Genomic DNA, 27,673 nt, shown 5'->3' on the forward strand with positions numbered 1-27,673 from the left:
AAAATTGATTTGGTGAATAAGCAACAGAATTAATAGATCAACTTTGTGAAAATATTTGAAGCACCAATTGAATTGTTTGCTTTATTGAGGTGTTTAGAGTTCCTTTGCAATGTCTTTTTATATTAATCACAAATTCAAAATAATGCGACCACCTTCACTCTGTGTTGTTTCTTTCTAGCTCAGTTGTAGTTCCACTTGTTTCTATTGCATTATTATGGAAATTCTGTTGTGAGCAAAACATTTCTTGGCTTAACAAGGTTTAAATACACTGTGCTAGTTGATGATCTTTCCTTTCTTATAATGTCTATAGTATGATAAGAAGCTTGATACTGTTTTTATTTTTCAGAGCAATTCCATATCGACGACGAAGTACAGTGTCTTGACCTTTCTACCCAAGGGTTTATTTGAGCAGGTATTTCAGTCATCAGTCTTTTGAAAAAAATAATTGTTGTTTCTTGTTTCATTTTACTTATTTTATCAATTGTTTTTGTTTTATCCTGTAACAAATATATCATAAATCTGACAGTTCAGGCGAGTTGCTAATTTGTACTTTCTCATGATCTCAATCTTATCCACTACACCAATCAGGTAATGTTTCTTTTGATGACATTTTGTGTTTCACATTGGGTTTTGAATGTACTATCACCAACTTATCATCTAATTTGTTCTTGAAATTCTGGATGATAAAAGTTTGGCGAAATTTATACATCAGGTGATATTTACACTCTGATCATAGATATTATCTACTCTACTGAGTTGCTAATCATCCTTGCAGTCCAGTGTCACCTGTAACGAATGTTGTTCCTCTCAGTTTAGTTCTTTTGGTATCTCTTATCAAGGAGGCATTTGAAGATTGGGTTAGCAAAACATATAGCCCCCTCATTTTTGCTTTTTTGGTCCTTGCATCAAGTTGATTTTGATGTTTCATTTCATTCATTCGTGTAATTTCCTTTTTCTTCATGCAGAAGCGTCTTCAAAATGACAACTCAATCAATAATACTGCTGTTGATGTGTTGCAAGGTCCAAATTGGGAAAGTGTGCCTTGGAGAAAGCTGCAAGTTGGAGACATTGTGAGGGTAGGATTCAGAGTCCTACTTGTTAAATGGATAATTATTTAATTTCTGATGTCTAATCGTTTTTCTTCTGCTGGAGAACATAGTTGCCAAAGTGATAGTTCAACTGTTCTTTTTATTTAATGAGGATGGTATGTGTGACTGTGTCCATATGCAAGATTCTCTTGCAACACCATTAAGACCTTGCCATGGAAACCTCTTGTTTTGTTTACTGCTCAATTTTGAGTCTGGTTTAAAGGAAGTGCAATTAGTAGCTGAAGTTAAGTTTCTTTGGAGTCAGGCTTGAACTCTCTGCATCTGTTCACTTTGATAAAATTCTCCTCCACTGAAAAGTTATGTTATTTTATAGTTGTTGCTGCTTATGCATGATTTTTACATTCTTTTAGTGGACTTCCCTACAAATCTAATGATTGTTTCACTCACAGTTGGTGGATCTTGATGTTGCAACTGGAATTAATTGGTGCCACCAATGTCTTGCATATTATAACAACTTTGCTGTATTAAATAAGAACATGGCATGTATTAAATTTTTTGCTTATAATCCTAGTCACTGATTGGATTACATAGTCAGTGGATCTGTAACCTATACTATGTTGTTAATGAGGTTTTCTGGTTGTATTATATGTCATATGTCCATGACCAAGTTGTACTTGCATATATTTTATAAGTGTTTTGGTTTTAATGATAAATTTTCCATTTAATTTATCTTTTTCGTAATATTTTTTTATTTTATTTATTTATTTATTTTAATAGTATAACCTAATTTAGTGAATGTTTTCAAAATATTTAGCCAGTTTTTAGTTACTGCTTTTAATTTTAACAGTTAGCTGATGTTTATTCTTTTTTTTTGTCTTGTAATGATTATTTTTGATATTTGACCATTTTATGTGATTTTGTATTGATTTTATATTCTGAAATTTGATATTTTATTTTTATTAATTTAATATTTTAAATTCTCTAATATTTCTGTAATTAATGTTAAAATGTGTTACACGTAATATGATATGGATAACAGATAATGATGGATATTGAATAAAGCATAGAAAAATATCACATGGTATTGGAATTTTTATCTATTAATTTCCAAATGAGAGGTGATAAAATGAATAATCGAGTCCTTTAAGCATGTTGCAATATTTATTATGGTCCCTTTTTTTATGGTCATTTCTGGGCAGTTGGCCAAGTGAATGAAGCAACTTTCTCGAAAATTTTCATTCTAGGTATATAAATGATTGAAGTGGCCCACTTTTACCATTAACAGGCTTTGACTTGTCACTTCTTTCCAACCAAATAGCCCTTATCTGTGCAAAGATTTAATAGAATGGTTATTGCTCTTTGGGCAGTTGGCAACATGTATGAACTATGAAGTCATTTTCTCTAAAATTTTTCACTTCAGAAGTGGCCCATCTCCACCATTAGTGTGCAAAGATTTAATAGGTTGGTATTTGCCTGTTGAGTTTAGAATGGGAAGTTTCTTTTCTTTTGCTTGTTATGCAAACAATTCTGAAGCAAAAGAATTATAGCATATGTCAAAGTCACAATAGTTTTTAACCTTAATTGTACTTGCACTCCTCAGATATCAAGATTTAAAATATATGATTAGGTTTGGGATCAGATCATATCAGATCAACTGGATTAGATGATCTGGATCAGAAAGCTGGCATGAAATATATCAAGAATAAAAAATCAAAAATAAAAAGAATTGTATACATAAGAAAATAATAATAAAATAAAAATTAAACAAAAATATTAAACATATGAACGACAAAAATTAGACTACTGATACATAATAATAATAAAACATGCAAAGGGAAAAAATTATATAATGACATGAAATTAAGGATTGAGTACCATTGTTAGTCAAGGCATCTTTTTTTCTAAACTTATATAATGTAACTAAAATTGTTAAGAGTAATTCATATAAGACTTTATGAGAAGTCTGTTACTTGAGTTTTGAGGACCCCCCGTGGAGTCACTTCAGCATTCAAGCACCCTTTCACTGCATCAAGTGAAAAACCTGCAGATATCATCAATCTGCTATATCTCTGTTGAAGCCATTTATCAATGAATTGAAAAGACCTTTTCCCATCTTCCCACTCTTTATTATATTCTTTTCATTTCTTTTTGTCAGGATTGGTCAAGATTGTCCAAGGCCAATTTTCTTGACTGGTTCTGGGTTCCGATCCCAATTTGGATCGGGCAGTTAGGATAAGTCTTTTTTTTTTAAAACCAAGCGTGAGATATCAGTGTGAGAATGCACCGTATAAACGCTACTATTTGATTTTGATATTCTTAAGTCTTAACCACAGTCATAAATTCGATATTGCTTAGATATTCTTTATAAAGTTTATAATTATGGGCTATGATAATGAGCTTATAATTGGTGTATTCATTTGGACCAGGTCAAGCAAGATGGCTTTTTTCCGGCTGATTTGGTCTTCCTTGCTAGTACAAATCCTGATGGAGTCTGCTACATTGAGGTTTCCTTTTAGCTTTAGGAACTTGAATCCATGAATATTGTTGTGGAGCTGGAAGATTGGTTTATTATCTTAAATATATGAAATTATGATGCATGATTTCGTCTAGTAGTTTACTGTTTTCTATTTATGAATTCAGACTGCAAATCTAGATGGAGAAACCAATTTGAAGATTAGAAAAGCATTAGAGAAGACATGGGATTACTTGGCTCCTGAGATAGCTGATAAATTTAAAGGTTTGATCGTTCTTTGATGATTAATTGAAAATGTCAGTTTTTTATCTGAACTATTTAGTTCTTGAGTCAGAGGAAAGGTCACTCATGGCTTATCCCTAATAATTGAGATGCAAAACTGAAATAAATGTATAATTGACACAGTAGTTTCTTTTGTATCTTCTGCTGGTAACCATATATATAATTATTTGATTAGTAGATACGTTCTTCCATAAGGTAGTGTGTTGAGCATCATTTAGTATATGCATATTGAAAGGTAATAGCAGTTAGTAGATAAGGAAGCAACTTAGAAATTGCATAAGACATGTTGCTTGATGTTTCAGAATTTCGCCTTTTAGTACCTATCAAGCTCGTAAAACTTTAATTGAAATTACAAGATCAATCATCTCTTTCCCTAAAGTAGTGACTTTGCATTTTGCTCTATAGGCTTGATGAAGCAAGTCCCTCATAATTTTAGTTTCTTATGCTTCTCTGACTTGAAATTTCTTTGAGCTTATGAAAATATCATAATTGTTCCTTAAATGGAAAATTCTGGTAACTTATAAGATATGTTCAACATTCAAAGATTTTAGTTACCAGATTGAATTTTTTGATCTTGATATCCACTTCTATAAATAATCTTTTGGTTATTTGCTCTCTGTATACTATTTTCTGATACCCATTTGCAATTTAAAGTTTATCAAGGTTTGATATTGGTTCACTGACACTTAACAAGGACAACAAGAGCTCATAGTTGGCATCCTTCTGGTAGTCAACTTTCTGTATCCTTTTTGCCATTGAGCTATCTTGAGAATCACATTACTAGTCAAACAAAACACCTTCAATTTAAAACAGTCTTTCAAACAGTGTTTTAGGTCTTTCTCTTCCTAATATTCCTCATTTAAACAATGCATTTAGAGACCTTCCTTGTCTTGTTAAAGAATGCAAGCATTTATTTATTATTTTTTAAAAATGCACATCCATCTTAACATTTCATCTAAAGTCTAAACGATTGATTTTTTGAGTGCATCTTTTTCTAACTTCTGGACATTCTAACCGATAAACATATACATGCTACTTCACTTATTTGCCTTCTCTACTCACCAAAGTTCATTGGGTTTGTTTATCCCAATTTGATCACTGATCAGAATTGTCCATTCCCCATTCAACGTTGGCCAACTTTGTCCCTACTTCACTATGGTTCTATTGGTAATCTTGTCATCTTTTAGCATTCTGATTTCTTAGTATCTATGGATACAGAAGAAGCATGACAAGAACAGACAACAACTGAACTAATTCACTAAAGTTTGTCATGGAAGATTGAGGGTTATTAATAGCTTGGTCCAAGCAAGTAAGTTCAATACAGGATAACTATGTGGCCTTAAATCCTGTATTACATTCTTCGTTATGCAATTGCAGGTGCTTGAAGTCTCTGCATCATTATTTTTGTATCATGTATCTTTATTCCATAGATTACCTAAGTAATCAGAAACTCATCATGTGATATTAGGTGAGCTTTTTCAGACCATTCTTTTTCAGTCTCTGCACCATTGGTGCCTATGTAATTATATCTCAATTCTTTTTCAGACCATTCTTTTGTAACAACGAACAAGATTATTTTTGTCAGATTTCAACTTTTAGCATTTTATTCTTTCAGACAGGATATTGTCATATGATGACACTGTAGAAAAATATTAATGTATTTGTTAAATTGCATCTAATATGTTACATTTAAAGTTTTTGTCGTCTTCGCCTAATACGCAACATTGTTAATATGTGTGCAGGGGAAATACAGTGTGAACAGCCAAACAATTCACTTTATACTTTTACTGGAAATCTTATCATTGAAAGTCAAACCTTGCCTCTTTCTCCAAATCAAATTCTACTTAGAGTGAGCCTCAACCTCGCATTTCCATGATGCTTTCCAAAATTCTTTATAACATAGTTCCTCTAAAAATCATTCATGCTTCTAGTATTTTTTAAAAGTCATCTTCACTTTTATTTTGGTATTTTGTTGCCTTTTTATTCACTTGATATTGCAAGGGACTTGTTTACTTCATTCTGAAATTCTCTGATTGAACAATTCTAAAAGATGTCTAATTCCAAAATGTTCGAGGCGCCCGTTGCTTGTCCAAACGAAGGAAGATGCTTGCCAATATAACAATTATAAAATAAAATTAAAAAGAAATTTAAATCATTAAAATAAAAAAGTAGACAATACATGAGTTCCATATCATTTTGTTTAAATATGACCACCAAAACATCGAATTATGTTAACTTGACCAATTATACAGAATCAAAGGACTAAATTGTCCAAATCTAACAACAAAAATTTCAAGGCAAAATATTAACATCAAAAATAACAAAATTCAAAATGATAGCTTTGACAGATTCATTAATTGACACAATCATAAACTATTATAAACAAGAATTAATAACAATAATTGATTATTATTATTATTATTATTATTATTATTATTATTATTATTATTAATGAGAATTAACACAATTTTGCAGGGGAGGGGTCTGCTGAGAGTAGGGGAAGGTTGGGATGGGGTCTCAGAGCAGGGGAGGCATGGGGGTTGACAAGAGCAGGGGGTGGGGGCTAACAGTGACAGGGCCGGAGGAGGAGGGAGAGGGCCTGGTGGGAGAAAGAGAGAGGCAGAGAAGGGGGAAGGAAGGGTTGCATAGAGGCAGAGACTAGCACTTGGCAAGCTAACCATTATCGACTTTGAGCCCTATAATCTCTACTAAACCTTGCTTTCCTCATTAATGAATCCAAATATATGTTTTATATTATTGCAAATCATATGTCAATAACACATACATTAAAAAACTTCAAATGTTGCTTGAAGGTGGCATATAATAGATGATATATCCATAAATCACAATTATATATTAAAAACTTGAAAATATATGAATTTAAGAATTGTATAAGCCATACCTTATTAGTGAGTGAGTACTACCACAAAAGAGAATGTTGTGTTGAATGAAGAGGTAAGTCTACTTTATTGGTATTTGATACTGATATATCTTCTATCTAGATCGTCCACCGGTTTCCTTTGTTGCAACCTTCAGAGTTTTTGAATATCTAATTTTCAATGAAAATCCATTTTATTTATTGAAGGACATTTGAGTATTGTGCAATCTTAAGAGGTGCATTGTCTAAATTTTGCTTTATTCTCATTACTTCACCACAACCATCATAGTTGTAGTGGACACATTTTCAATGATGATGGTGCTCTAATCGATAGGCATACCACTTTAGTGAAAAGGACCATGTTTTATACAGTTGTAACCCAGATTTGACTAGATTTGTGAATGGCTAGTCTAGATCCATGCAGATTTCGGTTAAATTTATGTAGATGTAGTCTAAATTTAGGATCTTGGTTGGACCAATGTGAATCAAACCAAGATTTATGCAAATCCAACCATAATTAATTTCTTTATACTAAATTTAAGCAATTTTTCATTAGCAAAAACCATAAGAAAACACAAAAATAATACTTTAATCAAAGCATTAAAAAATCTAAGAAAAAATTCAGCTTAGCTTGAGATTTACCTTTTGTTCGATAAATAACCTAGATTTCTTGAGATCGAAATTTGCTTTGCTTGAAATTTAAGATTTACTTGAGCAAAAAAGAAGATTCATGTGAGATTGTGTGTGTGAGAGAGAGAGAGTTTAGAGCAAAGGGCATGGTGATAAATTTAAACGAGATGGATATGGGGTTTTGATTTGAGTACTAATGGTATGCCTACCCTTGGTATACGTAGGTATATAGGTCTAAAATTGAGCAGTATGCTGTGCCCCATACAGCATGGAATAACTTGACAATGCTAAGCCTGTGACAAGTTGGTACAGATTTTGGGCTACAAACAGATATAGGAATTACCGATGGGATAAAAAAAGAAAGAAAGGATTTATTCACAGTTGAGGACTGTATGGATGGATTGCTGCTTATTGTTTACCTAAAATGATGGTGTAAGCATGCCTAGGCTTAGCTGGATCATATCAGTGGTCCATATATCAAGAAAAGATATGGCATGCTTTAATAATATAGCTTAGACATTGGGGTTTTTGGATGAGCCAATTTTAAAAGTAGTTTGTTAAAGGTATTGATATATATTTGATCACAAGAGCAGTAGTGTACTTGAAAAATAGAAGGTGGTTTCTAGGTATTTTAGAAGTTATAGGGCTTGTTGACCCTTGTATTTAAATCAGGGTTTGTTAGTCAGGGTCAGAATAGGGGCGGGTGCCATAATTTTGGATCTGGATTTCGTCTTGCCAATATGGTTGGATAACTTGGATCAAATATTTGGTTGGATCTTTTCAAAATCAACCAGAGTAACTGGAACTGGCTTGATGGGGCCAATGATTAAGTGAAAATTAGCAGAAAGTCAGTAAAAAAATAATTATTGGCTGAGAATAGGTTTGCAACTGGTCAGATTTCTTACAAGGCATTAAAATTAGCAGTATTAAACTCTGAATAACACACTTGATTCAGTTAAGTCCAGCCAAACTTGCAGTTTTCTAGAAGGTTTTGGTATCAGCAAGGGATGATATAAAATGGGATTGATGAACCCCACGGGCCTACACACTGTGACTTGTTTGGGTCACTGTTGACAGCAGTATGAAGTATGAACCTTTAATTTTTTTGGGAAACAGTTCGATATTCATGTTCTGTATTGTGTTAATATTGTTGATATTCACGTGAATCTTCTCTGATGGGCGTTTCGTACTAATATAGTAATATGTATGTTTTTGAAGTATTTCTAACTTTTAGAAACTGTATCTTTTATTATATAACATATAGCATTAAGAAAATGATACAGGGTTGCAGCCTTCGGAACACGGAATACATTGTTGGGGCTGTTATTTTTACTGGTCATGAAACAAAAGTTCGTGTTCTAAACTCCCAAGTCTAAACAAGCCTTTTATTTATTTTTTGAGTTACCTTGTTCCCTAGATGGTTAAGTTTCTCTATTCTACACTTCAATGTGGTTTCTACTAATCATATGACAGGTTATGATGAATTCTATGAGTGTTCCTTCTAAAAGAAGTACGTTGGAAAGGAAACTGGATAAACTTATACTTACTCTTTTTGGTGGTTTATTCATGATGTGTCTGATTGGAGCCATTGGAAGGTAAAGTTGAAGGTTTATATAAGCTGATATACTGCTCTGCTTTGTTGTAAAATATTTCAAGTGTAGGTTTTTAATCAATAGAATGAGAATCACTCTTTGATTAAATGGTCTTGTTATAATACAAGCTGAGGCTGAAAACATTAAACATAATTTAACTAATCATTGGACTTGCCTGTTATGGTCATCCAGCCATGTCAGTAACAGTAGGTGGGATTAAGAAATTTAGAAAAAAATAGAATAGGATTTGTTAAATTTCACATATTCAGATTAGCTACAAATTCTATGACTCTATTAGCAACATATGATGAGGCAAGGTTAACGGAGGAAAGGATTGTGACTTACTCTAACAGCCTCTAGGAACTAGGTGAAGCTGACCTTGCCTCAGCCTGGTCTGGTCACCTCAATTTGCCTAGTGATATCAGCTCAATCTACTATGTTAATGACTGTCGAGGACATTTTATACTATCGAAATACATATACTATTGAAATAGAATTAAAATGCACATCAAGGACAAACATTTGCAATTACAAAACTTTATATCCTTTGATATTTCTTTATATTGAACCTATAATAAATGTTTTAGCTGGAATATTGAGAGTTTGAGACAGTCTACAAGTATACCATTTAGTAGTCTATATAATATAACAGTCATGGTTGTCAGCAATGTACTGACATGACACATGCCATTGGGCACAGAACAGGGTCTGTCTCAGATGTCATTAACTTGATGCCAGGATATATCAAGGTGTTTTACACAATACAAGAACTCCATGCCAGTGTTGCACTAGTGGGACACAAGGTGGCTCGCTTTTTGTCTTCTGATCAATTTTGATCATTTAAAAGTTACAAGAGAAAAGTTTGATACTGCAGTCCAAATCTATAAGACTCCTAGAACAGAAAATTAATAGCATTTCATGCAATTTTTAATTAAACATTTGTAGTTATCTACACTCTACTATAACTTTTATTCACTAATGATCTTATCAAAAGAAGAAAAAACATATGTGGCAATACATATTTATATACTCAGAATGTCCTTCACCATATATCAAGAATGAACTTTGCTAATGTAGTATTGTCAAGACCTTGCTAAAGTAACCCTTTATATTTTCGATAACAATTACTGAAAATTTGCCTATGCTACTGAACAAAAATGTATTTCTTTTAATCAATTTTTCACATTTAATTTACAAGCGAACAAGAATAAAAAACTGTAGTTTGATGAACTGTTGCTTTTGTTCATCCACATGTTGTTTATCTTGAAATTGATATGCTTTAAATTGTATAATATTATAGACATCTGGTTGTTTTTGATTGTTGACACTCATTTTAATTTTTTTGATATCTTTCAGTGGAGTTTTTATCAACCGCAAATACTACTTCCTAGGACTTTTTGATGATGTGGAGGGTCAATTTAATCCTAACAATAGATTTGTGGTAACAGTCTGGAAGAATTTAAATCGTGAAAATTTTATCTGTCATGAATTTTTGCGAGGCATTCTTTATCCTTTTGCAGGTTACTATTCTGACAATGTTTACATTGATAACATTGTACTCAACTATCATCCCTATTTCTCTCTATGTCTCAATTGAGGTGGGACCTGAATTCCTTAGTGTGGTCTGCAATTGAGCATATTGGCGGTGACCAATATAACTAGGATCTTCATTGTACTTTTTCCATTTGCAGATGATCAAGTTCATTCAGTGTGCTCAGTTTATTGACAAAGATTTGCACATGTATCATGCTGAAAGCAACACCCCTGCATTAGCACGGACATCCAATCTGAATGAGGAACTTGGGCAGGTACCTTTGCATTGTTTTGAGCTTAGCATAATGTTTTCCAATTTCTAGATATCATGTTCTGAGATGAAATGAGATATTGGGATATTAAAAAAGAGTGCATCATCATAGTTACAAAATAATTAAATAGTGCATCATCATAATTACAAGGAAGGTTCATGTTCATCAATGTTCGACCTGCATTACCTTTTCAACAGTGACTTCTGCATATGTACATTTGTGCTTTGGGTGCTCTACTTTGTTTCCAGGTGCATATGTTTTAGCATATCTACTTATGTGCAGTAGTTGGTGACGAAGTTGGGCATGCAATGGCTGGCATTATATTTGATAGGACTTCTGTTATGTCATTGTCTAGGGTCTTCATCCTTGAGATGTATTATAGGCCTATATTATTTCATATTAAAAATTCAACCTACTGTAAAATATTATAAACATGGTTTGCAATCTTGTACCAACCATACTTACCACGAACCGATACATACCTGTTGGTTTTGGTACAACACAATACAACACACAAGACATTGGTATGTACAAGAATTTTAAAATTTTGATTAAAAAATAGCTAAAAATAAAAACCCTATTTCAGGTTCAGGTTTTTTTCCTATTTTATTGATATATAAATTCAAATTAAATAAGAATCAATAGAAGTTTTAGGTTATAAGCATTGAATATAGAAATTGTTGGGTAGGGAGGGGCTTATATAACCTCTATAATGCTCCCAGTGGTCAATTTGACTAATAGGGGTTGGTATGGACCATTTGGGGATACGGGTCGAAGTTTAATGGTTACTGACTTGTATTAGTTAGTAATGGTCGAATTTTGATCGTATTGGCTAGAACGAAGGGTGTATCGCTCGCCCGGTATATGTGTTTTGAGTATCGATGGATACGTACTACCAATTTTGTATCATGCCATCTGGCATAAACATGATGGTATCTATAAAAAAGGGATATAATGTTAAAATATATAAATACTTTATATATTTTAAAGATTAAATATTGAATTGTAATTAGAAAATATGATATATTAAAATGTTTTAGATGTAGATTTGGTTTATTAAGGCATTGATCAAAATTTAAAAATGCAGAAGTTATCAGCAATAAATAAAATACCCACTGCCGGAACTGCTGAAACCGATGTTTTCTTGAATGACAAAACCAATATCAAATCTGATATTTAAACCATTATTGTTTTGCTTCTGCAACCCATTGATGTTAGGTCCTACTCTAGTTTTTTATGCTTCCATGCTTAAACCTTGGTCACTTTATACCTTCTGGGTTTCACAATCACTTTAGTGTCAGCCGTTTACTCTTCATAAATAACAATAAAGATTCCATAGCACTTTGTTGACATAAGAGAGAATCAGCTGAAATTTAAAATGATAACAGAAGGCATTAGAGCGAAAAGGGTGGGAAAGTAATTGGCAGTCACACCGAACCTTTAGCTTTCCACATAAAATAATCTTACCAAGGTATTAACTACTTGTCTTATACTGATTCCAGAACCACATTAGATTTGTACGTACCTGTTGGTTCACTTCAAAAAGAAAGAAAAATAAGATGTCTAAGTATTTGGCTGGTATGTGATGGCACTGGCATAATGGTTACTGGTCACGGTTGTTGTGCGATGAAATTTCAAACCAAGACCCTACATTCCATTTTTTGGTGAATGAAGTTTTGAATTAAATGGTAATATGCGGCTCCTGTTATTCCTCAATATGACTTTCTGTCACTTCCAATTTCAATCTTTCTTAAAATTATTCAATACCTTGCCTTGATCTTTTACCGTTGGTTTCAGAAGTTGCTAATAAAGACTTTATGAATAACATCGAGGATTAAGAAAAATGAAAAAAAGCTGATTGGTGAATTTGTCATTCTCCAGAATCATGATGAAGTCCTCCATGGATAGTTGGTACAAGGCATGTGCAATGGAAAATTAGGATGTACTCAATAAGCATAGTTGAAACTTTTGAGCTCAAACAATGATAAAAAAATTAAATTGAACTGTGGGATAAGTAACAGAAACCAAATTCAAGAGAGGAACAAATGCAATATCGACAAATTCTCCACTTTCCTATTTATTAGTTTTTTTTGTTGTTGTTCATGCTACTAATTTCAAAAGCTTTTGTTGTAGGTGGAGTATATATTTTCTGACAAAACAGGAACCTTAACTAGAAACCTGATGGAGTTCTTCAAGTGTTCAATTGGTGGGGAGGCATATGGAACTGGAATTACCGAGATTGAAAAAGGACAAGCACAACGAAGTGGGAAAAAATTAAGTGAGGTATGTGTATGTCAATTTAGAGATTACCCTTACTAGTATGGGACCCTCTATAGTTCAAATCACTGATGTGTATGCTCTTCATAATTGCTTATAGGATGCAAAGTCAGATACAGCAGTTCGTGAAAAAGGCTTCAACTTTGATGACGCTAGGATTATGCATGGTGCTTGGAGAAATGAACATGATCCTGAGATCTGCAAGGTAGATTCAGGGATCTTCACTTATATCTTCGAACATTTTGTTAAATAGAGCCCTTCAACTACTTATATTTGTCACAAAGAGCCCATTTAATAATTTATTTATACCAAGCTCTGTATATGTGAATGAGTTGCAAATGTCATTATGTAAAATTAGCCCTGCCCCTTTACCATGTAGGAGTAGCTATACCATGTAGTTTACTGTTTTGATTTGACATTAGATTGTTTTTTTCAAGGTTCCAAAAACTATACTATACCGGTGTACCGATCAGCTATTGGTACGGTATGTACCAAGCAGTACCGAACATACCGACACATGGTACACTAAGGTGTACCGATGTACCATCCAAACCGATCCTCTATCATATCAATATGTACCACCCGTATCGAGCGGTATGGTACGATATTGCATCGTACTTTTTTTAATACCAGTCAATCAACCTTAAACTTTTCATATTTGATTAGCTTATTCAAGGAAAATTTATTCTAACAGTTCATACATCAATGCTTTTAGTAAAACACACATCAAGACTACTACTTCATGTTAAAAAAATCAATTGTGTTTTGTAAATGTATGATTGTTTCTAAATTGTCTTTTCTTAAATGTATGGTTGTTCCATTTGGATATTTTTTAAGAGTGCTTGTTTGGTTTGATGTATTTGCAAAGTGTTATTAGGCTGATAATTTTATTTAGAACTGATAAGGAATGACGAGGATAGGAATTGTAGGATCCATTTTGAATATCATACTGGCAATATTGTTATGTACAGGGGATAATTTCATACAGACAATGCAAGATTAGAAATTCCAATTGATGGATGGTAACAATTGAATTATTTATGTACAGGGGATAATTTCATACAGGCAATATTGTTATGGCTCGAACAAATAAATCAATTTTTTTTTTGTACCAGCCAACATGGATTGTTATTACTTGTCCAGGGATCAGTACTGGACCATATAGGTTGGTACTGGTTGACTGGTTGGTGTTTTTTTTTTCTATTATTTTGTGGTGGTACTAAATATTATGGATTAGTATAGCATGCCGTACAAATCGAACTGGCTACTGAAACTAGTATTGGGCTGAAATTTAAGTCCTTTGAGCATCGGGCTGAAATTTAAAAATCTACAGAAGATTTGTGTCATTGTCATGTGGAACAAGGGCAAGAGGGTGAGAATTTGGATAGGAGATAGAACTTTTGTTTTCTTTTCTTGGGATAACTAAGAGCTAGAAGCTCAATTACAAGGATTTTAACACACTATTATGAATTTAATTCTATTTCACTTGTAGGAGTTTTTCAGATGTCTTGCATTATGCCATACTGTTCTTCCAGAAGGTGATGAGTCCCCAGAGAAGATTACTTATCAAGCTGCATCACCTGATGAGGCTGCCCTTGTAACTGCTGCGAAGAACTTTGGTTTCTTCTTTTATAGGTAACACCACAATGGTTGTTTTGTATGTTGATCCTAGATGTTAAAAGTTTACCAATTCCTTTCATCCCTAAACAAATCTAGATTTTAAATATTGATATCGGTATCCATATCAGAATATTTTCTGACATGTTATACCTATGGATGTACTACAGTAACTCTCAATAGCCGATAGACTCAATACAACGATAAACAATGCGAAAATTTCATTGCACTATTGTATTGCAAATCATACTTGAAAGTTGAAAGTTAAAACTACCATGTTTTGTGTTTTTTCCATAGGCGCACACCAACCACAGTCATGGTACGTGAATCACATGTTGAAACGATGGGTATCAAACAAGATGTGTCATATGAGATCCTAAATGTTTTAGAATTTAACAGGTTAGTACACATTTAAATTTTGAATCTGTGTACTTCAAGGCATTTGCTATTTATGTATGCTTGCTTTTTAATAGTACAAGGAAGCGCCAGTCTATTGTGTGTCGCTATCCGAATGGAAGGCTTGTCCTCTATTGTAAGGTAAAATCTTGGATCTTGATGCAGTAAGTTATAGTTGGTTCATCCTAAATTGAGTTGAAAATAAATCACAGGGTGCGGATACTGTCATATTTGAAAGATTGTCTGATGCAAGTAATGACATTAGAAAAGTCACCAGGGAGCACTTGGAACAGTTTGGTTCGGCGGGTCTACGTACACTTTGCCTTGCCTATCGGGAATTAACAAATGATTTATATGAAAAATGGAATGAGAAATTTATTCAAGCCAAATCGTCTTTAAGAGACCGGGATAAAAAACTTGATGAGGTATGCAGGGAGTGGGCCTATTTGATATCTTATTATAGTTTTGCTTTTGTCAGAACCTTTTCATGCTCTTGTATTTAGTTGTTATGATTGTTCACATTTTTTCTACTAAATAAATGTCAAAAGCTTCACTTCTTAAGTTTTGCTTTTATAATGGTTGGCATGTAGATATTTAAGTTATTTGATTTTCTTATGGAAGGGCTTGACAGTAAACATATAAACTTTGTAGAGATTGCCCTTGTGTTGTATCTTCTTAGCCTGCCATTGAGTTTTCCTTTTAGTTAGAGAAACCCCCTTGGCCCTTGTGATCCTCCAGTGTTTGAAATTTGAAATGGAGATTTCTGACTTCGAAAACTTTTGCCTGTTTCTATCTCTATCCAGCATGCCTATGATGCACAGATATTATTTTTCTTACTGATTCTGGTAAATAGACATAAAACAATGGACTAAATATTTTCTTATCTCATTATGTTGCAGTCAGGGTTCTGATAGGGTCTGATTTGAGCCTAATTAGAATCCTAAGTTACAGTCTAATATTTTTGTTTTATCAAGAAACTAGTTCCAGAAAGTTTGATTAGATATATATTGTCAATAAGAATATAATATTACGTGTGATTTTTATTTACAGTGGTTATTAATGCTGTTTTGGCATATATTTGGAGAAAGGTGCATGCAACTAGAGCCAAGGACCATCTAGGGAGTCATATCAGGAGTTTACAATGTCGGAGTCAACACTTACCATGATATATCCGTGAAATAACTGGTAGAGATATATTGACTACAGCACAGTTTTTATCCAAGAATGTCATAACTGGTACATATTGGATCTAAAAAAAATAGCTGAATAATTGCTTCAGAAAGAGTTAAAATGAAGGTGGAAGTGAGACTAATGCTTGGGTTGAGAACCTAATCTTTACTATCATATGGTGATCTTTCCTGCTCCAGATGTAGTTCTGAAGAATCCTTTGGACTTTATTTTATCTATTTCTTTCCAAGATCAAAGAATCAGTGATATAAATTCTCCAAAATATTTATTGTAATTTTGAAGAAAATTGAGCAAATCTTTTGAACACTACATTAATCTTAAGATTCACGGTGGCATAATACTTTTTTGGAGAAAAATCTTGTGAACATGACAAGGTGTATTTAATTTTATTCTTATTGAAGTGAGAATGGAAGTATGCCTAACGGTAAGCCCTCTGCCTATGGAAGAGAATTCCCAGAATGATTCTGAATTGTAGGGCAAAATTGAAGTGCTAGATCCTTGTAACAGCCTGGGGCAGTTCTATGTTCAGATTTAAATCAGTCAGCCTCTCTGATTGCCCCATGTGAGGGGTAAGGGGAAGAGTGGAATGAGCATAGTTCAAGTTTTCACAATGTTCCGACCACATGGACCGTTCAATTTCAATTCTAATGCCACTTTGGTATGCTGCAAGGTCTGTCATACCGAAGCGTACTGCCCGGTATCACTACAGTGCTACAGTATAATACTGTAGCATGCTACAGTATGAAAAGTATAAAATTATTTGGTACACTAGGGTGTACTGCTCAGTACACCTTGATGTACTGTCTGGTACACTTGTACTATACCATACCGAGCCCGGGTCGAAACGCTGGTACGGTACGGTACGACGAACCTTGGTATGTTGAATAAATGCTAACATTGCACAAGTTCCATTATATTTTAGAGGGGCCGCACAAATCGATATGCATCTATTAGATTCTGGTGTTGGTAGTGGACCGATATATTAAATATCACAAAAACAGACAGAAAAGGAGCTAAAAATAAGTAAAACAACACAATATAATGAAATTAGATTATATATATCGGGAATATCGGGAAATGAGTTATAATTCAAGCAGATAAATATATGATGGCTGACTAATTGTTTGACCCTCTTTGCCTCAGAAAGTTTGTCGTAATAAAAGGTTTGACAGAACACTTCACCTCTAGGTTCGTAATTCTATGTATTGGTACTATACCAATCAGGCTCTGGCTGATATGGTACTGATCCATACTGCTGTACCAAATATCAGTACGCTGGAATATACAGAGTTTGAAGAAAAACCTAAAAAGAGTAGAAAATAAATAGAAAAAATATAAACTGCTTGGTACAGAACCTCTGTCACATTGTACCGAATGGTATAAGCCCTGTACTGCTTGGTTTACACCGGCCCGTGTACCAGTAACTGGTAGATACCACCACTACCGAACCATACCAGGTGTTATTGCAAGCCTTGCTTTGCCTAGTCCTTCAAATCCATTTTCATTGGGCAAGAAATTTAGTTTATGGCATGAACTGATCAACCATGGTCATGAGCCTACAGCACAAAAGAACAGAGGACAACATAGAAAACATAAAAATAACACACTATCCATAATTGTGCTGCTTTGCTTTTTCTCTGGCATCATCTTTTGATCTTTGGCATTTGCTTTTCTTCTTCGATTAGCCAAGAAGCTAGGTGATCTCCTGTGGCATCATAACCATTGGGGGCACAAACATAAGCTAAACTAGGGAAGGATAGAACACTTTGACTTGGACATTTGAAACATAGCTTTGATTGGCATGGTTCAATTCAATGTTAAATAGCTCACTCGGTCAGTTTTATTAGGCAACACAAAACAGTAGCAAGAGCTGCCTTCTCAAGGTTCTGGTACTATTTCAGCACTTGATTTTTCAGTTGATGCTGACAAAATATTGTGACACTTTAATCCAAGCAGTCAGGTTGATTGGGTCGATCTGAATTGGGTTTAGCATACGCATGTGAAAAATGGTCTTTGGAAAATTGTGGTCACATCCTATTAAAATCATTAATATTGGATTCAGGGATGATTCTAAATTATTGACATTTTGATGGATTATGTTTTGTTGTTCATTATTTTTAACATTTTGTAACTTTTTAGATACATTATATGGATACCCATAGTAAATAATTTGCCTTTCGAGCTTGCCTGCATATTTATTTAATTATCGCTTTAATTTAAATTTAATATATATTGTTTCTTGATACTTTTTTGGCATTTGATATAATTCTCCTAAGTGATGCCTGCAACTGTTTCTTCATTTAACAGGGCTGACAGTGGTTAGATGGTTTCTGCAGTAAATGATTAACTTCAAAATCTCTTTGCTGTAGGTGGCAGAGATTATTGAAAAGGATCTTATACTAATAGGATGCACTGCTATTGAAGATAAGCTTCAAGATGGAGTTCCAGCTTGCATAGAAACTTTGGCTAGAGCTGGTATAAAAATCTGGGTGTTGACAGGGGATAAAATGGAGACTGCAATAAATATTGCATATGGTATGACAAACATTAGATGTTATAGGTCTGCTGGAGCACTCGTCAAAAAATATATCATGACGACTGAAATTCGCATGTTAATAAATTCATGTTTCTCTTTTAAAATTAAAAGCTTGAGTGATTCCTTTGCTTGCTTGCAGCATGCAACTTGATCAATAATGACATGAAGCAATTCATCATCAGTTCAGAAACTGATGCAATCCAAGAGGCCGAGGAAAAGGTAAATAAACTTGAATTACATGCCACGAAAGCATATTATTAGAGATACAATACATAGTTCTCATAGTCCATGCCTTCTGTTTAATTTATAACTTTTGTTTCTCCTCTAGTTTCCTCAATTTTCTTTCTGACATCCAGGCATCCTTTTTCTGTTTTGCTATGGACCACATTAACTGTTCTATTTCTTTGTGTTTTATCCAAGGAAACTTGTTTTAATGTCAAATATTAATTTAATGTATGTATTATCTACTGCCAGGGTGACCCTGTGGAGATTGCACGTGTCATAAAAGACACAGTAAAAAATCATCTGAAACAATGCCATGAGGAGGCCCATCGATACGTTCATGTGTCGGGGCAAAAGTTGGCTCTTGTAATTGATGGCAAATGTTTAATGCATGCACTGGACCCAAATTTACGTGTGAATCTGCTCAACTTAAGCTTGAATTGTAGTTCAGTAATTTGTTGTCGTGTTTCTCCACTTCAAAAGGCACAGGTAAAATTTATATTAGTTTTTCTCTCCATTTGTTTTCTCATCTGACTTCTGTCATTCGCAATAACAAGTGTTGTGCTAATAAATCAGGTTAGTTATGCTACATATAAATATTCATGATATGCACTTATAAATCAGGTTATTTCTCAAACATTAAATGAGAGTACATTTGTAATTTGAGATGATCACTATCTTTTTCAGACTAGTCGAGTAGTATGTTGGTTGTAGTTTGCATCATAAATTAGCAAAAAAAGTATTTCATCTGCTAAAGGTCATCACTTGCTAGGTCTTAAAGTTTTTTAGTGTCTATTCAATAAGAACCATCACTCGTTAAACTGAGGGTTGCCACTCATTGGTATTTTGTTTTTCAGGACCCTTTTGTGGTAGGTTGAGCAATACTGGTTAGATTTCCTTTGCCTTCGCCCTACATTGTTCGGTTGATGCAATGCATTTTTTTTTCCTCAATATTGACCTTGTATTGCTTAGGTTTTCAGTATTTTTTGCATCTCTAGGGCTTAGGATGAGTTGTTTAATTTGGACTATTTTGTTGGTTCCTAGAACTATATTAGTTTGATTTTGTTATTCCTTTTCTTAGTCTTTTTTTAATGAATTATTTAATTGAATCATTTTTTTTAATCTCTTTTGCCTTCTTATTTGTTGAGTTGACTTAGGATTTTCATATGTTTTATTTATTATAAAATTACTTGCTTATGTTTGTCTTGCCAGGTTACAAGCCTAGTCAAGAAAGGTGCTCACAGGATCACCCTTAGTATAGGGGATGGTGCAAACGATGTAAGTATGATCCAGGCTGCTCATGTTGGTGTTGGCATAAGTGGTCTGGAAGGGATGCAAGCTGTAATGGCTAGTGATTTTGCCATTGCTCAGTTTCGCTTCCTTACAGATCTGCTTCTTGTACATGGAAGATGGTCATATATCAGGTTATGTAAGGTACACTTTGTTTCATTGGTTCTACTTGACTATTTAAGTTCATTATAATCACCAACAGAAGCACCTTACTCGGTTCAAATTGCAGGTGATCACTTACTTCTTCTACAAGAATCTTACATTTACATTGACTCAGTTTTGGTTCACCTTTCAAACTGGCTTCTCTGGTCAGAGATTTTATGATGACTGGTTTCAATCTTTGTACAATGTCATTTTTACAGCTCTTCCTGTGATCATTGTTGGACTGTTTGACAAGGTACTTATCACATGCCATATGTTCTTAATCATGTTTAGTCATTCTGGACACTATCACACCCATTGCACCTAGAGTGCCCTTGCAGTTAGTGTTATGCAGTCTATTTAAACTAGGATTGCTGCTGTCTAGGATGTAAGTGCTTCTTTGTCAAAGAAGTATCCAGAGCTCTACAGGGAAGGAATCAGAAATATGTTTTTCAAATGGAGAGTTGTGGCAGTATGGGCTTTCTTTGCTGTGTACCAGTCTTTGATCTTCTATTATTTCACAACTACCGCAAGTCAGAATGGTCATAATTCATCAGGAATGATATTTGGTCTTTGGGATGTCAGTACAATGGCCTTTACTTGTGCTGTTGTAACTGTCAACTTGCGCCTTCTTATGGTATGCAATTCACTTACGAGGTGGCACCTTCTGAGTGTTTCAGGGAGCATTTTAGCATGGTTTATTTTTATCTTCATATATTCTGGAATAATGACCCCAAATGATAGACAGGTAAGTTCCTCGGGTATCTTTTTAGTTTGGATCGTTCTTATTCATTTTCACTCATTAACTTGTTCTTGTTGCAGGAAAATGTATACTTTACCATATACGTGCTTTTGAGCACATTCTATTTCTACCTAACACTGCTTCTCATCCCTGTTGTTGCCCTTCTCAGTGACTTCTTTTACCTTGGGTAAGACATTTGATAAATCTCTATATCATGATATCATTTCTAGAATATAACAGGTTCTCTCTCTAGAAAAAAAATCCATATTGTTTTGATCTATAATTTGACTGAAATCTTCCAGGCTATGAATTACGTACTCAAAACTTCACAGATACCTGAATGATTTCTCAAAGCTTCTGGCTTTTGTGTTTATTATGTTTTTTTTTTACTAATTTGTAATGTGTTGTCTTTTAGGATCCAAAGATGGTTTTTCCCCTACAACTATCAAATTGTTCAAGAGATTCACAGAGGCGAGTATGAAGGTATCGGCAGCAGAGAGTTTCTAGAAATCGGTAATAATCTAACACCAGATGAAGCTAGGAGTTATGCTATATTACAGCTTCCAAGAGAAAAGTCGAGGCACACCGGTTTTGCTTTTGATTCGCCTGGTTACGAATCATTTTTTGCATCACAACAAGGTGTTTTTGCACCAATAATGGCATGGGATGTAGCCCGTCGAGCAAGTGTGAGGTCAAAAAGAACATCTCAAAGATAACTGTTTATCACTGTACATTTCTTCATCATTATTTCACACTAGTTAAGAATGCAAGTAGCTGTATATTGTATAGCTTTCATATCTGGTATCACAAATGTTTTCACTATATTTTCTCTTATTGCATAAGCTGGAAAAATAAAAACATTTTTTTTTATCAAAGTTGAATACTGACTGAGGCTGAGGGATTTTGTTACTGCAGACGTTCTCAGTATATATAAATTTTAGTGCACCCATAGATTAACTAAGGATTTTTATCAAAGACTTTCATTTAAATATTATATTTCTAATTCAAATTTGATAAAATAAAAATATATTAGTGTGATTACTATTGATACATGCGTGAGTTTTGGCTGCACCTCAGACTCAAAGGGTGCTTGTGGCCTGATGATGGATGATAGCACAATGCAATACATTGGATTACAAAGAAATTTTGTGACATGCAACTCCTTTGTTGATGTGTGGTAGTTTTGTGATATGCCACCCCGTTGATGTATGCATTACCTGTCAAATGCCAGCAGCCAATCATATCAATGTCTACAGGTGCAATGAAGCCACCAACTCTTATCTGGTTGGCTCATATGCTGACCTTTGTGATCCATTCAGCTGTTCCTGGGCCTGACTTATCCTGTTCCACTTGCATGCATCTCCAAGAACAATACTTGCTATGTTCTTGAGAAGAGGTCATCCATTCAATCAGAGCTATTGCACACAGGATTTTCTAACTCCCAACTTGTTTAAACCAGCACAGATAACACAACACAGGCAAGAGGACTTTCTGCATGTGAATCTTTTGACTCTTGCACATGCCATGCACATTGAGAAAATTTTCAGTAGCATTATTAATTTTATCCACATCATAATCCACCAAGTTGAACAGCTGTTTGGACAAAACAAAACAAAACAAACAATCTGATGAATGATGGAAATCAGGGGGTGATAGTAATGTCATACAGCAGATAGAGATGTTCCCTGCTTCAGATTAGGACTGTTGCAGTCCTTCGATTACTGCAGAAGATTCCAACAACAGTTTGATCTCTCTTGGCTTCTTAGATGATGATATAGTACAGATGAACAGAAGATATAGACAGGAAGAAAGAAGAAAAGTATGAATTGTTCTTTAGAACTGACTAGAATTTGACTCTAACTCAAATCCAAATAAAAAAAATCACAGGGGTCCTGTGATTACTAGTGTGTGCTACACAGCTTTTAAGCACATGTTAAGAAAACTAGGCTTCTCCAGATCTTTCAAACAAGTGTAAGTACTTTGATAAAGAACAACCTTTCTTGTATTGATTCCTTGCCAACTACAATGCCTATAACAAGGAAAATAAATATTGCTAAAGGATGTTTATTTTAAAGATGCCAAAACTGTCCCACAGATATATTTCCTTCCCTCCTAAGGGGCCAAAGGAGATGTGCAAATGCACACATGCAGATTCTTCAATTGTCCACTTCAACTCATCACAGAGACTAATCGAATGCTGCTATCATAACCATCAAATGCTCTGCCTGTTGAAAATGGCATCTGTATCAGGAATTCTGAGTCATGGTTGCCTCAGCTAAACACAGACATACAGTAGTAAGGAGTAGCAATCCTTGTTTTGTTCCTTTTACTCAAGTCAGATGCCTAAATTGTTAACATCAGCCCCTAGGATCCCAGTAGTCTACAAGTACTCCTCACTATAATTGGTTGATGAGGATCACAATAATTCATCAAAACTGCCACCTCAATCTGAATGGATCATGTTCGCTCAACTACTTGCATGCCAAGTTCATGAACAATAATGAATCACAATCATCCATCACGTAGAACTCAAACTTTGATGATTGGGTTGGCACTTATTCACAATGCAGCTATTTCTAGATAAATTATCTCAAATATAGACACGCCACAAAAGCATAGTGGGTTAATTGATGAGATAATTCATCTTTCGGAAAACTCATCTCTGTTGACAAGCATACTAGGTTATCTTACATCATACAATCAAGATGACAACTTGAGTTAGTACAGGTTCACAGCCCAACAACAACCACCACCTAATGTCCCAGTTATTCGGGATTAGCTACATCGATCTCTTGTTGTTATTAAGCTCTGTCAAAAGAATTATGTTTAATACAAGTTCAAAGCGATCTAACAAATTTCATAAACAAGGGTACAGAGTTGCAGCAGTTCACCAAATGTTTCGCCTTGAAAGAATATATATTTAACATGTATGCTAAAACCGCACGCTATATATATGTTTCCAGTATCATGTAAGAAGCTTCGTAACCAGAAAGTAAAGCCTATATTTAAAAAAGAAGAGGCAAAGAAAGAACAGTACTGAGATTCTAAGCAGGGAGGATAAAAGTAGAGGCTTGGCATTATCAGAACAATCACATACCAAAGCGATCCCATTTGCTAACCAAGAGCATCATAATTCATTTTAATAACCTGCCATGCAAACATAATATTTTCTGTAGCCACAAAATGCAGACATTTAATGTACTCAGACAACTGCCTCCAAGCAATCTAGTACGATAAAACACATGAACATTCAGACACTCCGGAAAATCCAAACAACATATAGTCATATATCAGCACAAGTGTAATGAAATCCATTTAAAAGATGTAAAAAGCAGATGCCTTGCATCTAATTGCCATGGGAAAAGATACATCAAAGATCCCTAGGGACTGTAGAGCCATAAAATGGCTAATTATGTCATAGAAATCAGACATCTGCCACCGAACAGTTTAAGTAACACTAATATTTCAGATAAATAAAACACCAGCAAATCCAAACAATGTGCTCTATAGCCAAGAAGTGCAATGATACTCAAGATTTGCATTTAAACATGTAAAAATATATAAAAAGCAGATGCCTCGCATCCAATTGCGGTGGGAAAAGATACATCAAAGATCCTTCGGATTATTATGTCATAGAAATCAGTGGCACAGACAAAAGAAACGAACACTGGATCCAACTACAGCCCATACCAAGAGCAGATGATCCCTTAAAGCACAGGTTACACTAGGATTAAGAGCAGAAATAGCTGAGTTGCTAATAGAGCAATCAAGCAAGCAAATTAAAATAACTATGTTAATTCAAGTATGAAGCGACCCGACTACCAGGTTGAATGAAAGGAACCATTTTTCTACGATCCTCTGCTACTCTGAGCGGCTTGCGAACCTCTCGACCTTGGTGTCGTTGAGATTGATCCTCACCATGGCCTCCCCCAGGCCGCAGCTCACCTCCGCCAGGATCTCCGGGTCGCTGTAATGGGTGACTGCTTGAACGATGGCCCTGGCCCTGCGCGCGGGGTCACCGCTCTTGAAGATGCCGGATCCGACAAACACGCCATCGCAGCCGAGCTGCATCATGAGAGCCGCGTCGGCGGGGGTGGCAACCCCTCCAGCAGCGAAATGGACGACCGGAAGCCTGCCGAGCTGTTTGGTCTGCATGACGAGGTCGTACGGAGCGGCGATGCGCTTGGCGAAAGTGAAGACCTCGTCGTCGTCCATGTTGCGGAGGGCGCGGATGTCGCCCATGACGGAACGGACGTGGCGGACGGCCTCGATGATGTTGCCGGTGCCGGCCTCGCCCTTGGTGCGGATCATGGCAGCGCCCTCGCGGATGCGGCGGAGGGCCTCGCCGAGGTCGCGGCAGCCGCACACGAAAGGCACCCGGAAGTTGTGCTTGTTGATGTGGTTCTGGTCGTCAGCGGGGGTGAGGACCTCGCTCTCGTCCACGTAGTCGACCCCGACGGCTTCGAGGATCTGGGCCTCGACGAAGTGGCCGATGCGGGCTTTGGCCATGACGGGGATGGTGACGGCACGCTTGATCTCCTTGATGAGACCGGGGTCGGACATGCGGGCGACGCCGCCCTGAGCGCGGATGTCGGCGGGGACGCGCTCCAGGGCCATGACGGCGCAGGCACCGGCCTCCTCCGCAATGCGGGCCTGCTCGGGCGTGACCACGTCCATGATGACGCCGCCGCGCAGCATCTGCGCCAGCCCCACCTTGACGGAGAAGGTGGACGACTTCTTCGGCTCCGACAGGGCGGCGCCCTTGCCGTAGACCATCACAACGCCGCTGTCCGACATGTTCGATGAAATGCTCTACTCCTCCTGCCCACTCTCTATTGTACAAAAAAGATCGGATCGGATAGATTTGGCGCAGTATTTATAAGCGTGGCCGGCCCTAATCACACCACTTTTTCTGTTACATTTATTATTATTATATTTATTATTATCAACAACGATTTTTTAGAAAATTTTTCTAATTTTAAAATTTTCCTAGTATTTCAAGTTTAAAAATTTCTCACGAAATATCTCTAAAGAGATTATTTTATCATTCCTAACTTTGAAAAAATTTCATAGATGTTCTTGACCACCTAAGGCATTAATTCTGATTGTAGTCGGTCATGACTCTCGCGTATAGACACGGATAGTTAATTTAGGTTGTGGGGATATATTTGACGAGGTCACTTCGTACGTGAAGGTATAGACAATAAGTGAACGCGGGAGGTAACGATTGCCATTATTTATTAGTTCATATGCGAAGGTGCAAGTGGCCAAGGGAACAGCCAATATTATAAAATGGTTGTTTCTAAAAAAAATTATTTTAGAATTTTTTTAAACTTATAGTGCTTTACTACAAAGCTCAAAATTAAGATTTTTTTTTCCAGAATTTATCTTATTATTTTATTTTAAAATTTTTAAAAATTATTATTAAATTTAATTTTTAATACAAATTTCATATGTAAATAAAGTATGATAATTGAAGATCTGAAACCTAATTCGTTGGTGGTATGTTAAAGTTTGAAATCATTGGGTATTAATATTAAATCTCATCTTCAATATTTATTATTTTCATCTTGATTTTCGATGAGGAAAAAAAGGAGAATATAATTCCCACCTCATATTTAATTATTATTATTTTTATACTCATGCTTTATTTGTATATTTTTTATAAAAGAAATATTTTGTCTACATTACAATGAGTTGTTAGAGAAATGCATATTACTGTTATTTCGACATACGCAAATAAAATTTAGAATAAAATCAAACTAGTAAGAACAAAATGATATTAAAATTATCTAAACAATAATTACAATTTCCCCTCTAATAAGATAGATAGCATCGTCACTCTTAGCATCAACAGTTTCCCACGTAGAGTTTGACGATCTAACATCATTTTTATGCTACGATGGAAATGATTGAATCAGCAGTGCCAAACTTAGCCCATATGATCTTTGGTCTAAGGTATGTCATCCCACAGTAGTATCAATCATGTTGATCGTAGACAATCATTCATATCATAATAGCACATAATTATTCTCCAGTATTAACATTATATGATCTCACAATTTAGATATACTTTCTTATCATTTTGGCCATTGATTTAACTTTATCATTACTTTACAAATAATGTGGGCATTTATTTGTCAAATAATAACAATAATCCAATAGGTGTTAATCTATCAGTGTAATACTGTCCAAAATCCCATTAGAAATATATATATATATATATATATATATATATATATATATCCCAATATAATAATTATTGAAATATAAAAATAAAAAATATTACGAATATTTAATTATAAAGAATAATATGTAATTAATCCAACTTAAATTAATGAAAAGACATATGAGTATATAAATGAGTAGAAAAAGAGTATTTTTCAGGGATCGAAAAGGAGAATAAAATTGCCGGAAGACACGTTCACGATGACAACATAACTACGCTTCCCAACGCGTACCAGGAATGTGATTGGGCGTGGCTGGTGGGACCGACGCGAGGGATCACTAATAAGGCGGTGGTGGAATTGGAAAATACGTAATTAAATTATTTAT

The 27,673-nt window shown here is 34.9% G+C and overlaps 2 protein-coding genes across 5 annotated transcripts in view; one reads left to right on the top strand and one right to left on the bottom strand.

The window, feature by feature from the left end:
• Positions 1–21,999, top strand: part of LOC135620224 (phospholipid-transporting ATPase 3-like) — a 26,408-nt gene extending 4,409 nt beyond the window's left edge. The window contains exons 2-27 of one of the 4 annotated variants that reach the window (XM_065122988.1): positions 347–412; positions 527–588; positions 776–857; positions 966–1,076; positions 3,476–3,553; positions 3,690–3,786; positions 5,547–5,653; positions 8,596–8,661; positions 8,786–8,907; positions 10,261–10,345; positions 10,425–10,502; positions 10,596–10,712; positions 12,843–12,992; positions 13,087–13,191; positions 14,479–14,621; positions 14,901–15,002; positions 15,077–15,140; positions 15,212–15,424; positions 18,557–18,722; positions 18,863–18,942; positions 19,198–19,434; positions 20,158–20,379; positions 20,465–20,632; positions 20,762–21,124; positions 21,199–21,305; positions 21,534–21,999. In XM_065122988.1, coding sequence (XP_064979060.1) covers positions 347–412; positions 527–588; positions 776–857; positions 966–1,076; positions 3,476–3,553; positions 3,690–3,786; positions 5,547–5,653; positions 8,596–8,661; positions 8,786–8,907; positions 10,261–10,345; positions 10,425–10,502; positions 10,596–10,712; positions 12,843–12,992; positions 13,087–13,191; positions 14,479–14,621; positions 14,901–15,002; positions 15,077–15,140; positions 15,212–15,424; positions 18,557–18,722; positions 18,863–18,942; positions 19,198–19,434; positions 20,158–20,379; positions 20,465–20,632; positions 20,762–21,124; positions 21,199–21,305; positions 21,534–21,834 — 3,492 coding nt within the window. In that variant the 3' untranslated portion in view covers positions 21,835–21,999. The remainder of the gene's footprint in view (positions 1–346; positions 413–526; positions 589–775; positions 858–965; positions 1,077–3,475; positions 3,554–3,689; positions 3,787–5,546; positions 5,654–8,595; positions 8,662–8,785; positions 8,908–10,260; positions 10,346–10,424; positions 10,503–10,595; positions 10,713–12,842; positions 12,993–13,086; positions 13,192–14,478; positions 14,622–14,900; positions 15,003–15,076; positions 15,141–15,211; positions 15,425–18,556; positions 18,723–18,862; positions 18,943–19,197; positions 19,435–20,157; positions 20,380–20,464; positions 20,633–20,761; positions 21,125–21,198; positions 21,306–21,533) is intronic. The other 3 variants (XM_065122991.1, XM_065122990.1, XM_065122989.1) reach the window with 3 other exon arrangements.
• A 2,721-nt stretch (positions 22,000–24,720) lies between these two features.
• On the bottom strand, positions 24,721–25,965 carry LOC135620225 (probable pyridoxal 5'-phosphate synthase subunit PDX1). Its single transcript, XM_065122992.1, has one exon. It carries the CDS (start codon positions 25,913–25,915, stop codon positions 24,980–24,982), a length of 936 nt encoding a protein of 311 aa, XP_064979064.1. The 5' UTR covers positions 25,916–25,965; the 3' UTR covers positions 24,721–24,979.
• Positions 25,966–27,673: the final 1,708 nt, after the last annotated feature.

The sequence above is a fragment of the Musa acuminata genome, chromosome BXJ2-8 (genome assembly GCF_036884655.1).
Source record: "Musa acuminata AAA Group cultivar baxijiao chromosome BXJ2-8, Cavendish_Baxijiao_AAA, whole genome shotgun sequence".
NCBI lineage: Eukaryota > Viridiplantae > Streptophyta > Magnoliopsida > Zingiberales > Musaceae > Musa > Musa acuminata.

Excerpts from the sequence above, each read along its gene's own strand:
- LOC135620225 (XM_065122992.1), bottom strand. The coding sequence starts at position 25,915 with ATGTCGGACAGCGGCGTTGTGATGGTCTACGGCAAGGGCGCCGCCCTG.